This window comes from Furipterus horrens, unplaced genomic scaffold (genome assembly GCF_987537825.1).
Source record: "Furipterus horrens unplaced genomic scaffold, mFurHor1.1.pri manual_scaffold_7, whole genome shotgun sequence".
Lineage (NCBI taxonomy): Eukaryota > Metazoa > Chordata > Mammalia > Chiroptera > Furipteridae > Furipterus > Furipterus horrens.
This window is the reverse complement of record NW_028327177.1, coordinates 92,508,254-92,520,241: the sequence shown is the minus strand read 5'-3', so window position 1 is coordinate 92,520,241 and position 11,988 is coordinate 92,508,254. Positions and strand designations below refer to the sequence as shown.

The window sequence follows — 11,988 nt, the reverse complement described above, 5'->3', positions numbered from 1 at the left end:
TTAAGGTGAAAAATCCCACATCTGAGGCATTTCAACACCCATTCATAACACAGCACAGTAGTGCTTCCTTACTCTGATAAAGGGTCTTTATCAAGAATCTACAGCAAGCACCATATTCAACGTTGGCATGTTAGAAACAATTAAGAACAAGGTAGAAATGTTCATTATCGTTACTGTAAGTCAACATTATGCTGGAGATTTTTGTCAGTGCAGTGAAACGAGGAAAAGGAAATGAAGACTGATTATTTACACAGAAAATTTAAGAGAGCCTATAAACTTAGGACTAAAAAAGAGTTCAATTCTGCAAAATACAAGATTATTATATAAAAACCAACCATATTTCAATAGCCATCAATCAATACATTATAAAATATAAATTTAAAAATGTAACTTATAGTAGCAATAAAAACTTTAAGAACTATGTAAGAATAGTTTTGTGAAAACCACTGACAAAGTTAATTCCACTCAGTTTTTAGTTGGGGAAATTGAAACCCTGAGAGGGGAAATGACTCTCTGAAGGACACCAGTAGGTCAGGGGCAGATCTCCATTTTCCAGTGATACAAAATCCTAGAGAGCTGAGTGTTGGATAAGTTTGATACTGTCTTTCTTGTGGGGGGAAAAATAGTCTGATTAAAAAAAATATTTTTCTGATTATAAATTCAATATTGATTCTAGAAAATATAAAAAATTCAGAAGAACATTAAGAAGTAATGTCACTACATTCCCATCCTACTACCTAGAGATCCAGGATCAATGATTTGCTGTATGTCCTTTAAAATATTTGTCTATGTACACTTATGTTGTTAAAAATAAAATTAGGACTATATCATGTATACCATTTTGTACTCTGTTTATTTTCTCACACATTTCCCTGTAAACTCTTCTAGTCTTTTAAATATAATGTAGCACTCAATTATGCTGATGAGGCATATGTCATTTATTTAACATACCAATTCGAGTTTTCAGAGAAAAACCAAGTATCAGATATGACTGTGGTCATACTATAAAAGTTAAACCTCACAGTCAGGTCATGCACATGCACATGCAGACATGAAACACAGGTGAGTTTCTAAGGTCAGTGGTTATCCTGGTGGAGAAGGGGACAGAGATTTGGTTAGCAAGAGCATATGGGATTTTCAAGGAGTTTCTTCTTGGAGACCAGTGAGCTCTGAGGCTTTTCGGTAATTCCCCCTCTTCTGCAGCCCTGGCTTACTTTCTGGTGAAATGAGGACAATGCAGGTGCCCAGACTCAAGTAGGGCCAGCACCTTTAGGCCTCAGAACCTTTGTACCGGTCGTTTTTTTCCTGCTAAAGTCAGCTCCACCCTTCTCCCCATCTGGCTGCCCATGTTGATCACTCAGGCCTGGCTGCCCTTCCCTCTCTTGTCCACCAGGTCTGATAGGTGTCCTTATTAGAGTCGCCTTCCCCACGGAGGGCAAGGCCAGGAGGTACTCTGCCACAAGCCCAATGTCCAGGTCGTTCTTGGCCATTGCATGAGAAGCAGAGGACTGCTCCCGTTATTCTCCATCTAATTCCTTTTATCAGGCATCTCCCAACACATCATACACTTGTCATGATTTTCTTCCTTGGGTCTTGTCTGTTTTCTACTCTATTTAGGAACCCCTCCATCTTGATGCCTGCTGTACCCCTTAGGACTGGCATGAGGTGCGGACCCTACACTGGTCGGTGAGAAGACAAGAATAGAGCTGAGGACTCGAGCACTGAAGACTGCGGAAGGACTGGGCTGGTCCTGAATTGCAGGCGGAGGCAGGGCGGGACTTGGAGTTATGGGGCGGAGCCTCGAGGGCGGGACTGGGGCTCCCGGGCTGCGACTGAGCCCGACTGTCCGTGAGGCCTGGCCGAGCCCCGCCGAGTTCCGCCGGCCCTCGGTCTTCTGGCCTCTCGCACGCGCCGTCGTTAGGGGGCGCCCGCGCTCGTGGCGCCGCGGCTGGGCTGGGAGGTGCCTCCCGCTCCCGGCGGCTGGAGCCGCAACTCCGGGAGCGGGCTCAGTCGTCCCCTCTGCCGCTGCCGCAGCTGCCGCCGGGCGCGGGCTCGCTCGTCCTCGCGCTCACGCTCTCCGGCCGCCGGTGTCTCCCGGCCAGGCCAACGTCGCCGTCTTGCAGTGAGTGGGGGCGGGCCTGGGAATTAGGGGCCCAGGCTTCGGGAGGGCTGGGCACAAGAGAAGCCCGCGCGGAGCGGCCGGCGGGGGGAGCGCGGTTGAGGTGAATCGGAAGGTGGCGGGGCCGCGCTGAGGGGACCGCAGGGAGCCCGGGCGGCGCGCTCCGGGGCTGTCATGGGCCCGCGGCGGGCTGCCCGTAGCCGAGTGGCCGGGCTTGGGCGGGGGTTCCAGGGCCCGCCCGGAGGGGTCGTGCGGTGTCGGCGGACCCGGGTTCGGGATTCGGTGAGCGTCCTCCGCCCGGGCCCTTAGCATCTCCCGTCCCACGCCGGGGCCGGTTCGGGGTTGGGGGAGACTTCGTCTGCGGGGCAACAGAGAGGCACCGCCCGGCCGGGGGCACCTCGAGACGTGCTCGAAAATGATTGTTTTGGGGGGTGGTGCTTGTTAGCCACCGTTTGCCCTAATTTAAAGCTTACGGCAGGGCTTCTGAGTCCTGCCTCAGGGTTTTTTTTTCTGCCCTAGAGAGATACTCTGACAGCAGCTGAGTTTTTTATGCTCAGATTTGTGTGTGTCATGGCATTTTTAATGCTTGAAGTCAGAGGTGATAAATAGCCACGGTTATGGAGAGCCTCTGAAGCACCTGCTGGGCCGACGGTGCTGGAGGCTGTGTCAGAGGGTGGAACGCGAGAAATGAAGCAGATCCTGTTAGGATATTCTGCTGAAGTTATCAAGTTTCTGTTCTAGAAGTTGATAAATTCAATTTTAGGACTTTGTCATAGATGAGGTTTGGGTGTGGAGAGATCCTGGGTGCCCTGGTTTGACTGAGAGTGTTTGGGGTGGCCTAAGTGTCGCTTGCATTTCCCATTGGCATGTCCATCTTCTTGCTGTCACCAGTGCCCAAGTACGTGAATGATCCACAGAGGCCTGATGTTTCAAACGAACAAATGTGCATCTAGGAAAAGGAAAATGTTTTTACCTGCGGGGTTGGTAGGTGAGAGAACTTGCTCTGCGGCTGAGAATGGTCCATCCATACTAATACTTCATTTTGTGTAATGCCATACATATTAAGGATTGGGTGGTCAGCACGGTCGTAGATGCCATTCCTAAGGGTTGTGTGATTTGAATTTTCCTAAGTCGTGTTTAAACCAAAGCATTACTACTTATGAAGGAGTCCTAGGGTAGACCTTCCTATGAGTCCCTCACTGGGTCTTACTAGATTTTTATACTTAGAGTCTATTTAAGATGGAATACACATGTTTATTTGGGTTCATCTTTACCGTGGAGGTAATCCTGAGTCGTGCTTTTGAGAAGTCCCTTCTATCGTCAAGAGCTAGATGTCTGGCGGTCTCTATAAAAGCTGGGTGCTCCCCTGTACCTGTAGGTCTCCCTTCTGGAGCTCCGGGGGAAGGGGTGTCTGAGGAGACTGGAAGCAAATGAAGAGGTCTTCTCTTTGATATTTGTCCTATCTTCATGCCACTGCTCTAAATCACTTGTGTTCACACTCTCAAGTTTCTCAACTTAGCACAGAAATTTCGCTCATACTGCCACTAGTTTTTCCATATTTGTTTAATACTTGCCAGGTTACGCATGGTTTTCTATTCATGATCTTGCTTATTTTCTTCTTTTCTGCAGAGGAGCAGCTGGGCATACAGAGTGATTTAATCAGTGTCTCCTGAGTAGAATTGGAGCAGAATTGGGATACAGATCCTCACCCATTCTCTTTCCTCTGTACTGGCCTGCATGTGGCTTCAGGACCGTAGTTCTGATCTGTTACCTGTAGGTCACTTGTCTCGGTATTGTGCCTCAGTGGTATTACTGCTTTTGGGAACGTGGCATTATCTTGTTTCATCCTGTAGAAACTGAGGGAGGACAAGAGGAATTAAATGATTTTGTGACTATTTGTGACAGCTCTTTAGTATTAAGGTCAATTTTCAATGTAGAGAGCCTTTTTTCTAGACTGTGGAGAGAAGAGAGTGAAAAAAGAATTAGTTTTAGGAAAAAACAATCCATTCCTTTAGAGGTATGGTTAAGGATAACCTGACATCACAATCCCATTCTCCTGGTGTGCCTGGCTACTTGTGCCAGCCTATATGTGAATGTTAACCCAAAACACTCCTTTAGATGTCGCTGAACTAGTTACTATAAAAAGTATTTCACTTTCAAACTCTCACATTTCAACAACAGAGAAATTCAGTACAAAAGTAATTTGAAGGTATGTATATAGATGGAGTCTTTTCTGAATGCCAGACACAAAGATTTCAGTAGAAAGGCATTTTCTTCCTTCCTTCCTTCCTTCCTTCCTTCCTTCCTTCCTTCCTTCCTTCCTTTCTCTCTCTCTCTCTCTCTCTCTCTCTCTCTCTCTCTCTCTCTCTCTCCCTCCCTCCCTCACTCTCTCTGTCTCTCTCTCTCTCTTTCTTTCTTTCTTTGGAACACTTTACAAACCTTTGTGTCATCCTTGTGCAGGGGCCATGCTAATCTTCTCTATATTGTTCCGATTTCAGTATATGTGCTGCTGAAGTGAGCACTAGAAAGTCATTTTAAAAGAGCAACCTGGAAACTTCGGAAAAGCAGTATCTATAGGTTTTTGTAATTTATTCAGGTTTGGAGGTGTGTGTTTTGCAATGTATAGGTAGGTTGTTATGTAGGAGTAGAACTCTTGCCCCAGAGAATTCTTAGTCTGTCTCTGAAATATTTGTGTTAAATTAGTTCATCATAACCATGAAGGCTGTAATTGCAGTAGTGAGGAAAATGACTTTCAGGGGTTCTTAGGTTTTTCTTTAAGGTATTAACTTGTTTAGTTGTGCATTTTCCAGAGTTGCTACTTTAGAAAATTCCTAGGAAGTTCTCTTAAGGCTTTTATCAATTCTTTAGTGTTTTTCTTAATTATCTTCTAACAGAATATATACATTAACCTTTGAAGCTTAAATGTGCACAAATTTTTCAGTGCTGCTATATTTTTGGAATCGTCACCCAGTTGTTGCAAGAAGAATTTTATTTGGACCAAAGGTCATATTTTTCCAGGTGAACTGATTTTACAGGGTCTGGAGCCTTTTTTTGAACTTTATAATTATGCTTTTTTTTTTTTTTTTTCATTGTTACCTTCATAATCTCCATTCTGGGCAAATTTTCTGCAATACTAGGTTTTTCTTTGTCTTCATCAAGTAAAACAAGCCCATTTGATGCCTAAGATCTCCTTAGGCTGCCTGTCTTGTGGTCATTTAACTTCTCATTAAGCCCTCCACTGAGACTGTGCCAGAAGGGAGAAAAGATGAAAAGCAAATAAATCATTTTCTAATTGTTAGCAGCTCTGGAAAATGATTTAGAAGAGATTGAAGCTATTCCGGAAATTCTTTTGGATTATGTTCCATATCATCCATCTGCACTGTCTGTGAGATGTTCCTAATAGTCATCAATTCAGAGGCTGATTATCCAGCTATTGGAAAACCAGGAATCTTCCTGCTTTTTTTGGTTTGTTTCTTGCTGTATCTAAGCATTTCCATACAGGATATTAATAGAAGTAAGGAGGAGAGATAAAATTTAAACTAATCAATTTTTTTCTCCCCCTTAGAGCTTTTTAGTGAACAATTTGATTTTTGGGGAGTAGTTTTGTCATTGTTATTGGAAGTGAATAATAGTAACTTCATTTTATTTTGCTGTATCTTGTACACAAGTGTAAGGAGGCTTTTGGTTGCTTTTTAAGAAACACGGGCTTATATAGATTCCCGTAATTGCTTTCCTGAATTATTAAGCTTGAGGTTTCATTACATCTTTGTACCGGAACAGAACCTTGGCTTTTTCTGTGGAACAGATCAGGGGCATCATCTAATTTTCTTTTTATGATTGCTCAAGAAGTTATCTTGTTTTGATTTAGCAATGAAAAAGGGGAAAAAAAAAGATTAATAATGGACAGACCTTGCATAGCAGCTGTAACATTAATGATGTCTGGTTTTCTTCCTTGTCTTTCTTTGGTCCCCCATTTTTCTTTCTTTCTCTTATTTTTATTTTTTAAGATTTTTTCTTTAGAGAGAGGAGAGGGAGGAAGAGAGGGAGAGAAACATTGATGTCAAGTATTATAGGAGAAACCTTCTTTCTCTAAAATGGGGACAGTAACTCATGCTCTGCTTGCTGTATTAGGAATGTTGTGTGTGTGAGAAAGCCCCCCACCTCCTTTTGCTTAAAATGTTTCTTCATTCTAGAATCCTTCTCAGGTTGTCCAGATATTCCTGCTGAAGTCTATTGAGCGAGATATTCCCACACGTGCCCTCCATTTTTCCATGTGGGACTGTTCTCGCTCTTCCACAAGGCCTCTGCTAGTCTATCTACTATATAATATAGTACTTCCAAATTGTGTTCTATACTTCAGGTGTTGCATGTTGCCTGTCTTCATAAATTGAAAGCTCCATGAGGGCAAGGATTGTACCTTTCCTGTTTCTGTGTGTCCACATAGCACATAATGTTTATAGACCTACAGTAAATGCTGGCTGATGGAATTATTTTTGAGGCTGTCAGAAATGAATACTTTTGAGTGATAAGAAGATGCCAAAGGCCCTGGCTGGTGTGGCTCAGTGGATTGAGTGCCGGCCTGTGAACTAAAGGGTTGCCAGTTCAATTCCAAGTCAGAGCACATGCTTGGGTTGCAGGTCAGGTCCCCAGTTTGGGGCACGCGAGAGGCAGCCACACATTGATATTTCTCTTGCTCTCTTTCTCCCTCCCTACCCTTCTGTCTAAAAATAAATAAATAAAATCTTAAAAAAAGAAGAAGAAGAAGAAGAAGAAGATGCCAAAGACAACATCTTACCAAAACTTTTGGATGGACTGGCCTTTTAAATTGCTACTTATCTGTTTTATCAGTTACTGAATAAAAACTGTTACAGCTGTTTTTAGTTCTCTTTACTTCAGATACTGTTTGTGAAGAATGAAAGATTGTCACAACAGCCCTGAATTTGACATTTGTTCTATTTCTCACCCTCTAGTATGTGAAGGCCTATCTATATCTATATCCAGCTGCTGCGTGTGGAGAATAAAAACTGTGCGTTGTCTGGTCCACATTCTAGCTTGTTTGCTTTGAAGAATGTTTGAGGTGGAGAAATAGATGCTTCAGGCTCTGATTTCACCCCATGCTGTGCTATGCAAATGTTCTCTACATGCCTGAGTGACCTTTTGAGAAAGAGTCTTTGTGATCTTTTGTAGCCAGGGCCTGTTCTGGGAATAGTATGCCAGATTCCTCTAAAAGTGGGAAAAGTGAATCTGTTTAAACATCACATGAAACAGCCAATGCTTTTCCTGGGTAAATACTGATACGTCTGTGTTTTTCACTGTCTCTTGTCAGAGCTTTTGAAATTTGCTTTCCTGGTTAATTTAGGGAATGCTGTGTGTGAGAGGGTACTAACTGTAGCTACTTAGTAGCTGGGAAACTGTTTAAGTGATTTGGAATTGTCGATAAATTCAAACTGGCATCATTAGTATCTGGGTCTTTATCAATGTCTTCAGCCTGGCTCTCCCTAAGTGCTGGCTGAGTGACTTTCAAATGTCTGTAAAGTTCTTTTTTGCCCCAGATTATACTTAAATGGTTTGACATTTAAATTATTTTCTATCTGTATTGATTATTGTGTAAAATGAAATTATCAGTATTAAAAGTATAATTAGTTTTTTATGTTATGAAAGGAATATTCTGATGTATTTCCCTTGCAAAGCAATATTGGTGTATTGGAAGTTTATAGTTTTTAACGCTTTTACTTAGATATTTAGTGTGTATTGCTGAAATGCTGATGAAGAAGCATGTTTTTTCTGCCTTTCTTGTAAACAGCCTTTTTGATAAGGATCATGATAGATTTGTATAAAGATAAGATTGTAGAGTTAATCATAATGTTCTACTATAGAAATCCTAAAACTTGAAATTTTCAGAGAAGATAGGTAGAATTTGAATGACTAGACTATTGGGCCCTTTCTCTTAAGTACGTATAGGATAATTCTTTCTCTGTAGAGATTAGTAGGTACTTAGTGTGGATAGGATAGAGCACCCACGGAAGGCCCTGTGGAAGTGATTTTCAAGCTTTTTAACCTCATGGCACACATTAACTACTGAAATTCTGTGGAAACCCCAAAAATATATTCTATTTTTTGCTGATCAGCCCCCCCCAAAATAAAAGTATAATTTTGATTCATTCACACTAGACGGCTATTGCTGTGTTGACTGTTGGCATTTTTTTGACAGTCTAAGGGAAAAGAGGTCAGTACCCATGACTAAAACAGTCAGGTATCGCTGCACACCAGCTGAAAGTCGGAAAGAGGAATGCCTTCTTCCTCAAATCTTTGCTCTGTAGCAGGTTTTAATTGAACAAAAATGATTAGTTTTCTTGTCTTTTGCCTGCTCTGTGGGGTGCAGAAACCTTCTCTGTTTTCAGTTACATGTGCTGTCATGTCTTTTTCTTCTTCCCAAGTCTCCCTGGAACCTGGGCTCCCCAGACACCGCGCTGGAGCAGATGGATAATGGAGACTGGGGCTATATGGTGAGAGGCTTCTGCATATGCATTTTGAAAGCTGTCAAATTATTTTTGTATGTCTTTCCCTCCTTTTTATGTATTCTTAGGTATATTGTACATCTTGTAAGAATGAAAATTATTGGTGCAACCCCCCCCCCCCTTATTTAGTTTAGACTTTGGGGGTTGTTTTTGTTTTGTTTCGTGTTTTTATGTAAGCAAACTCAATATGGACTCTCAAAATAACTTTATAATCACTTATTTGAGAGAGATCATGATATTTGATCTTTAAAATTGCTCTTAACACTCTTCCTTCATAGAACAGTCTGTGAAAAGGGTAATGGTACATGGGACATTTCATTGTGGTTAGGGAGGTTAGCCTTGGAGAAGATGCCACTTCTCCCACTTTTATTTTCTTTGCGTGGGCATGTGTCCTTCTATTATTCTTTGCCTTTGGGAATAAATATTTTACTTGCCTAGTACTTTGTCTGTCTGTATTTATTATTTTTCTTAAATATGATTTCTGAAACTGAAGGTATATATTATTTAGAGAAGCTTTCTTTTCAAAACTAAAGGCCAGATTGCAACATTAATGTTATAAAAGTGAATAAACTATCAGATTTTGAAATTGAAAGTTGCTGGTATATGAGATTGTGTTGATGAAACTGTATTTTAACTTAGTATTTGCCACTGTTATTGACATGAAAATATTATGAAGATTAGGTCTGCACAAATTTTTATTTTAAAAATAAATTTATGATTTTCCCCCTTTTTGATGAGGGAGAAACAAAAGAAATATTGAAAGTAGATTCTTTTCATTATGAAATCATTTTTTTGCCTATTTTATGTCAAATTAAGAAAAATGAAAGTCTTTCTTAAATTGAAAAGAAACTTAAATTAGTTTATTTTAGTATGCCTCTGTCTTTCCATAATATATTCTCACTTCTCTTTAGATACTGGGCTTGAAATTAAATGGCTTTGGAAGTCATGCTCTTATTTCTTAGTATGTCTTTAAAGAATTAGATTTATTCCTTTATTTTCCCTATTGAGAGCATATGTTGGATCCCTGCATGTAGGTGGGTTAATCACTGAAAGTAAAGTTGTTTTGCATAACCGAATTGCTATCTTTTGCTTTGCTTGTTATCATTTTTCTTAATTTGTAAAAGTTAGAATTTTAAAACTTTCAGGTGACTAATAATTTTTTTTAAATTTCAGATGACTGACCCAGTCACATTAAATGTAGGGGGACACTTGTACACAACGTCTCTTACCACATTGACGCGATACCCGGATTCCATGCTTGGAGCAATGTTTGGAGGGGACTTCCCCACAGCTCGAGACCCTCAAGGCAATTACTTCATTGATCGAGATGGACCTCTTTTCAGATATGTCCTCAATTTCTTAAGAACTTCAGAGTTGACCTTACCCCTGGATTTTAAGGAATTTGATCTGCTTCGGAAAGAAGCAGATTTTTATCAAATTGAGCCCCTGATTCAGTGTCTCAATGACCCTAAGCCTTTGTATCCTATGGATACTTTTGAAGAAGTGGTGGAGTTATCTAGTACTCGGAAGCTTTCTAAGTACTCCAATCCAGTAGCTGTCATCATAACCCAATTAACCATCACCACCAAGGTCCATTCCTTACTAGAAGGTATCTCAAACTATTTTACCAAGTGGAATAAGCACATGATGGACACCAGAGACTGCCAGGTTTCCTTCACTTTTGGACCCTGTGATTATCACCAGGAAGTTTCTTTGCGGGTCCACCTGATGGAATATATCACAAAACAAGGCTTCACGATCCGCAATACCCGAGTGCATCACATGAGTGAGCGGGCCAATGAGAACACAGTGGAGCACAACTGGACTTTCTGTAGGTTGGCCCGGAAGACAGATGATTGATCTCCAAACCTGGGAGAAGTCCCTGGAAACTGATTCTTCAGTAGATGGAAGAGACTGATTTTTTTTTTTTAATCACAGTGTGGGATTAAAAAAAATTTTTTTTTATATTTATTTGAAGGCATTGAGGACCAGAAGGAAGTTTTGTGCTTTAGCAGACTTCTCTGTGTTTTGTTCCCTTCGCCCTGAGGATGCATGTGCCTGTTCAGAGCTTCCAGATACCTTTTTTATAAAAAGATGTCTGAAAATTATTATGGTATATAATGTACTCTTAACAGAGCTTTTTTTTATTACAGTGCTAAAGTGACTTCTGATTAAATGGTCCCTAACTCAACTAGAAGGCTAAAAAATGTGGCAATGAAAGAATAAACAGAGTATTCCTGATGCTTTTGACAAAAATCAAAACATCATGTAGGGTGACCTAGTTTCTAGACCAATAAACTGTATTGTAATATTAAAGGAAAACTGTTCCAATCATTTAAAAGTACTTGTTAAGTACTGCTTTTTACAGTTATGACAACTGTTTCTTTCTATGCATATAAATCAAGCAACCAAATATCTGTAGCCTTGGAAATGTCTGACTAGAAATATTTATATTGGCTTCTGAATACTGAATACAAAATGTCCCTGTGGTAGAAATCTTACTTCTTATGCCTGGTGCAGTATTAATTCCCAAGTGTACTGTCTACCAGGAAAAAAAAACCTAATAAAAAATGAAATAGAAAAATTAGGTTTGTATTTGTTGACTATTGTTACTTAAGGGCGGAAATCATATTCCTTGTCCAAAGTATGCATTGTTAGTTTTATGTACCAATATACACTACCAAGACACACTGGTATTTGATTCAAGAGGTCTCAGTGGAACCTTAGGATGCAGTTTGTAGAACTCTACTGTGTTATTAAAGTACGAATAGATGAGATTACTAATTTTGTCAAAAAGTACAATTTAAATAGTGAACATAGTTTGACAAATTTTGTCAAGTAGGATTTATGTTGAAGATTAAAGGTTATTCTCAATAAGTCACCATTTGTCAATGCTGAATATGACCCTTATCCTAGATTTGTGTTGAGTGGGACAAACTGACTTTTCAGCCACCTTATTCTCTTACATGATGGTGACTCACAAGTGTATTTTATTTATTTATTTTTAGAGAGAGGGAGGAGGGAGAAAGAGAGGGAGAGAAACATTAGTGTGTGAGAGAATCCACCAGTTGTGTCTCTCATGCCCCCAACTGGGGACCTGGCCCACAACCCAGGCATGTGCCCTGACTGGGAATTTAACCAGCAACCTTTCTGTCTGCAGGCCGGCACTCAATCCACTGAGCACACCAGCCAGGGCCACAAATGTATTATAGTATTAAAGTCAAGTTTATTTCTGAGGAGAAGAAATAAACTGCAGTGAGTGAAGGATCTGGAACAGTTGGAGATATATGTTCTTTTATTTGTTTCACTGTAATCTTACTTTGCATAGTTCATTTGATTCTATTTCTTGGA

At 40.6% G+C, this 11,988-nt stretch overlaps 1 protein-coding gene and 1 non-coding gene across 3 annotated transcripts; one reads left to right on the top strand and one right to left on the bottom strand.

Moving 5' to 3' along the window:
- The first annotated feature begins 2,238 nt into the window (after nt 1-2,238).
- KCTD6 (potassium channel tetramerization domain containing 6) lies at nt 2,239-11,224 on the top strand. Of its 2 annotated transcripts, none has more exons than XM_090283913.1 (3): nt 2,239-2,401; nt 8,557-8,625; nt 9,811-11,224. In XM_090283913.1, exons 1-3 carry the CDS (start codon nt 2,294-2,296, stop codon nt 10,495-10,497), a joined length of 864 nt encoding a protein of 287 aa, XP_090140039.1. In that variant the 5' UTR covers nt 2,239-2,293; the 3' UTR covers nt 10,498-11,224. The 2 variants fall into 2 exon arrangements, with proteins under 2 accessions (XP_090140039.1, XP_090140040.1); XM_090283914.1 differs by lacking the exon at nt 2,239-2,401 and adding an exon at nt 6,904-7,403.
- On the bottom strand, nt 4,535-4,641 carry LOC150004786 (U6 spliceosomal RNA). Its single transcript, XR_016512478.1, has one exon. It is a non-coding gene; the product is annotated as a U6 spliceosomal RNA (small nuclear RNA).
- Nucleotides 11,225-11,988: the final 764 nt, after the last annotated feature.